This window comes from Amphimedon queenslandica, unplaced genomic scaffold, assembly GCF_000090795.2.
Source record: "Amphimedon queenslandica unplaced genomic scaffold, v1.1 AMPQUscaffold_11057, whole genome shotgun sequence".
NCBI classification, from domain to species: Eukaryota; Metazoa; Porifera; class Demospongiae; order Haplosclerida; family Niphatidae; genus Amphimedon; species Amphimedon queenslandica.
Window position 1 is genome coordinate 1 of NW_003548698.1, and position 5000 is coordinate 5000.

Genomic DNA, 5000 nt, shown 5'->3' on the forward strand with positions numbered 1-5000 from the left:
ATCATTGGCATGCTTAAATATAGCTTCTGATTTGATACTCCAAATCTCTGTAGCATAATCAATAAATTCAGCTGGTCTCTGAAGAATTCTACTCATCTCTGTCATCAGCTACACCATAAATAAAAATAGTCACACACAGTACCATGAATATACTTGAAAAAAGTCTTGAAGGAATGGGTAAGTATCAAAGAGCTCTGCTACACCAGTGTAGCCTTTCACGAGAATATCATTTCGACGCATCGAAAAGGAACGTTCCATCAGGTCATTAACAACATCAAGATTTGGTTGGCGTTTTTGATATTCAGCTTTCAATCGTTTTTGATGTTGTTGGAATGAAAAGTTGTCTTCGCCTGGTTGCTCCTTAATTGGAGGAATTGCTGAAGTGATTCCAGAAAGCTTTTGCTGTACTTGCTTAGTGGTACTTGGTTTTGAAGTGTCTCTGGACTTCTTATCTCTTCTGAACTCTTTGAATCGATTCATTAGCTGAGTAACAATGGCACCCTATTTGTGAAATAAAATTAGAGATAATATACATACCATTTCTTACATGAGGAGATCCAGCTCCAGGCGGAGCTTTCAGGAAAGGATATTCTTTAACAATAGAGCGAGCAACACAGTTGTAATCCTCACGAGTTGGATACAATTTAAATGAAAGAATTGCTGAAGCAACAGAAGACAAAAAGTCACTTCGTGTCTTGTTGCTCATTTGCTTTGCTTTAAGAGCCTTCTCTACCTCTGGTCTATAACGTTTTGGCAATGGAAATGGGTCAGGTAGAGGAATCTTGTCATCATCTGTTTTTGTGATCTTCTTTTTTATGCTTGAAGAAACACCAGGTGAGGCAGATGAAGTGCCATCAATTATTGATGATGTTTCCATAGGTGGTGTTTCTATAGGAGGTGTTTCCATATGAGGGGTTACCATATGAGGTGTGTCAACAACAATAGGTGGCAAAGATGGAAGAGATTCATCACTGTCATAATCTTGAAGAATCCTCCTTCGTTTTGGTGTCTGATTTACAGGAGAATTGTTAGTCTACAATAAAAAACAATATGCATATAAGTTAAACACATTACAAGGATTCTTAAACTATAGCCTTGAGCAATGTACAAAAGAGAGATATTGTTAATGTAACACCACATTTTACTATACTAGCTCTGTTTAATTGAAATATCTCTATGTTACTGTATGTGTAATAATGTAAAAGGCTCTAGTGCAAATTTCGTCTTAATCTAAATACCACAGAATTTTTCAAAATTTTGCATTTTTCAAGCATGAAACACCAATTTTAAAATCTAACTTATATTTCACAGCTTTTTGGGTAGTGCCCAGTGTTTTCACTCCCTTTCCCAAAGGTGATTCATTGAATTAAAACCCATTTTTAGAGGAGCAAAAAGAGCCTAATAAGGTTCTTATAAGGGACACTTGTATGGTTTAAACATTCCTGCATAACATAATTGTTGCTATAGGCAGCACCCTTAAAAACACATAATTATGACAGGTACAGGAAGTGGCTTACAAAGATTACACAACATTACATAACCAAGAGACTAATTTTTTATCATAGTACCAATCTACAGTGCATACAATACATACAAATAAAATACCAATGGTTTAACAAAATCAAACATACTTGCATGTACTAATTCATTTGAATCTATATCATCATACCTATAAACTGGCATATAATCAGCAAAACCTGGGCAGTGCACGGGATGAACATGACTACGTACATGTATAGAAGTTTGATGTACATTAGGCTTTACCAAAACACTTGTGCGAAAAAAATACAATCTCAATATAATTTAATACACTTCATTAATAAATCAACTCACAGTTGCTGGAGTCTTAAGAATCGGAGAAACTATAACTTTCAGCTTTTCCATAGAAAACACATGCTCGTCATTATCAAGGTCAATGTACTCCTTCCAATCTTCATTAAACCTTTGAAACGTTATTTTAATGTGTATGTTTCCCTATTAAAATAAGAAAATTTTAGATACATGCAGGTGCCAGATAACCAAAAAGAAACAAACTATACTAATACCTTGTATGTATACTACATTACATTAATGATTACATGCACCACTTGACACTTTCAATTGTCTTTATATATTTGAACCCCCCAATACTTTTATGTATATACAGTACTAGTTAGTATATACATGTAATGAATACATCTTACTTGGTACGAGAATTCTTTCCGAAAGTCTTTCTCTAAAAAACTCAAATCACTTCCTTCCTTCTCTTCTGGGATCTTGACAAGTCTGTTACGGTCCATATAAGACAAAAGTACTACTTTTTCCTGAGCCATTTCCATTGCAAAGTAGCTCACTGCAGCTGTAATTAGCACCTGACACACTGTTGGCAAAACGTGGTATTGTGGTTAATGGCGTTAATAAGAATAAGAAGGCGTGTCTATAGTGTTAATCAACTGCAAGATGGCTTTCCTTTGTCCAATTTGTTATCGAGCTGCTTACACGACTATGAAAGGAGTTCTTCGTCATGTTGGCCTTATTCATTCACAGGATGCAAATTTCCATGTTGTTTGTGGAATAGAGGGATGTTGCAGGATTTATACGAATTATTTGTCCTATAAGAAACACATGTACAGAAAGCACCGGACAACACTGGAACTGAGTCTAACAGCACAAGCTCAAAGTGAAACAATTGACACCATGCAGACAAGTATTTTGGAATGTGAAAACCAGTGATGATGATGCTCTAATGGATGTCAGTATTGACTTTAAAAAGCGTCATAGTGCACTTCTCCTGTTAAAAATGAAGCAGACATACAAAATGTCTGAAATCGCTGTAGACAGCATTATTTCTGATATCTCTTTATTACTACAAAACAGAACGGATGAATTGCGGTTGCAGCTTTGTGATAAAATTCCAACACATGAAGAGAAGATTAATGAGGTGTTTAATAGCCCCCAGTTACCTTTTTGTGGTCTAGAAACTAAATATTTGCGCCATAGATATTTTGTGAATACTCTTAAGCTACAGGTTAGTGGTATGCACATTTTATAAAATATATTTCATGTAACAAATGTCTGAATAAAATAATTCTGTCCAAAAACCTGTTTTATAAATTTATATTTACAGTCTGAGTTGCATGGTATTTTAACTTACATAAACATTGATTTTTCCAGTTTTGTTATCACAAAAGTGCAAAACTGACAGTTCATGCTTTTTGATATTAATAGGAACCTATTGAGAGGAAGGTTGGCTCTCATAAAGTTAAAGTTTTAAAGGGATGTCAAAGTATTGACAAAACTGTACATGATTATGTGTATGATATTCGATTATTAAAGTCACTTCATGATCTTCTTTTAAATGACAATGTCAGATCTGAGGTTAGTAAAACAAGTCAGTATAGCTAACTAATTAATTACATATAGGTTCTTCGAGGACATCAGCGTTGTGATGGATTATTGTCAGACTTTTGTGATGCTGCTTATTATGCTTCTCATCCTTTGTATTCTGTTGATAAGTCTGCTTTACAGATTATTATTTATTATGACGATGTCGAAATTTGTAATCCGTTAGGATCTCGGACTAAGAAACATAAGTTAGGTAAGTAAATTCAATAATTTGAATACTATATTAAAATTTGTAGCTCTTTTTTATTATATGCTGGGAAATCTACCACCTGTGTCACGATCAAAGCTCTCAAGTATCAACCTCCTCTGCATAACAAAATCTCAAACACTAGTAAGATATGGTCCAAATGTAATTTTGGAGCCTGTAATGAGTGACATTAAAGAATTGGAGCAAGTAATTATTAATTTTTATAAAAATTAATTTACAATTTTTTACAGAATGGTTTAGTGGTAACTACAGGAAATTCTCAAACCAGGTTTTATGGGTCACTGTTTTTAGTACCAGGAGATAATCTAGCTAGTCAGTACCTTGGTGGCTATAAGTCATTAGCTTCAGCACATAGAAAATGTCGCACCTGTATGACAACAAATGAAGACATGCAGAATAAAGTGAGTTAGTTTTTGTATATATTTCTTTTATTATTAATTGTTTAAATGATGTTTTGATGTTTATAGTTTAATGCTCATGATTTTCAACTTCGTGATCGAAGTACCCATCAATATCAGGTGGCTGCATTATCTTCTTCTGCTACTAGACCTCATATTGAATCAACGTTTGGCTTGTGCCAAGATTCAGTTTTTCACCAATCTCAATATTTTCATATTACCGATGGTCTTGTGCCAGATATAATGCACGATGTATTGGAAGGCTGTCTGCCATATGTGATGAAGGAGATGATGAAACTGTACATTGATAGAAAACTGATTTCATTGAATGACATGAATGATCTTATAATATCTTTCCCATATGGAAGTACCGACTTTAGCAACAAACCATCACTTATTACCTCCAAAACTCTTAAGTCGTCTGATCATGCCTTAAAACAAACAGGTAATTAATTAAAAATTATTGTATGTACATGTATATGGCATGTGTTTAATTATTGTATTTTTGTAGCATCTCAATACTGGTGCTTAGGACGACTATTGCCATTAATTATAGGGCATCTGGTACCTGAAAATGATCTTCATTGGAATAATTTTTGCTTGCTACTGACAATTATTGATTATTTATTTGCTCCCACATTACCTCAAGAGGCAATTGATAACTTAAGTGTGATGATTGCCGACCATCACAAAGCATTTAAAGAGTTGCACCCAACCTGCAATATAATCCCTAAGATGCATTACATGATACACTATCCATATTGGATTCGTAGGTAAATTTTGAAAGTATATGTGAATGTAATACTAATTAAATTTTTAGGGTTGGACCTCTAGTACGAGCTTGGTGCATGAGATTTGAGGGCAAGCATACTTACTTTAAAAACATAGCATCTCGTATGAAATGTTTTAAGAATGCTTGTAAAACTCTTGCAATGGATCACCAATACAATGCATGCTATATGATAAATTCATCTGAAAAACCAGTTATATTCGACTGGACCACGTAAGTG

The 5000-nt window shown here is 34.1% G+C and overlaps 1 protein-coding gene across 1 annotated transcript; it reads left to right on the plus strand.

The window, feature by feature from the left end:
- Positions 1-2797: 2797 nt before the first annotated feature.
- Positions 2798-4997, plus strand: LOC100632013 (uncharacterized). Its single transcript, XM_011409896.1, has 8 exons — positions 2798-3007; positions 3208-3357; positions 3403-3577; positions 3621-3778; positions 3823-3993; positions 4060-4435; positions 4640-4763; positions 4811-4997. Exons 1-8 carry the CDS (start codon positions 2798-2800, stop codon positions 4995-4997), a joined length of 1551 nt encoding a protein of 516 aa, XP_011408198.1.
- Positions 4998-5000: the final 3 nt, after the last annotated feature.

Excerpts from the sequence above, each read along its gene's own strand:
- LOC100632013 (XM_011409896.1), top strand. The coding sequence starts at position 2,798 with ATGTCTGAAATCGCTGTAGACAGCATTATTTCTGATATCTCTTTATTA. Across the intron at positions 3,578-3,620 it reads GACTAAGAAACATAAGTTAG|CTCTTTTTTATTATATGCTG; the intron begins GTAAGTAAATTC and ends TAAAATTTGTAG. Across the intron at positions 3,994-4,059 it reads ATGAAGACATGCAGAATAAA|TTTAATGCTCATGATTTTCA; the intron begins GTGAGTTAGTTT and ends TGATGTTTATAG.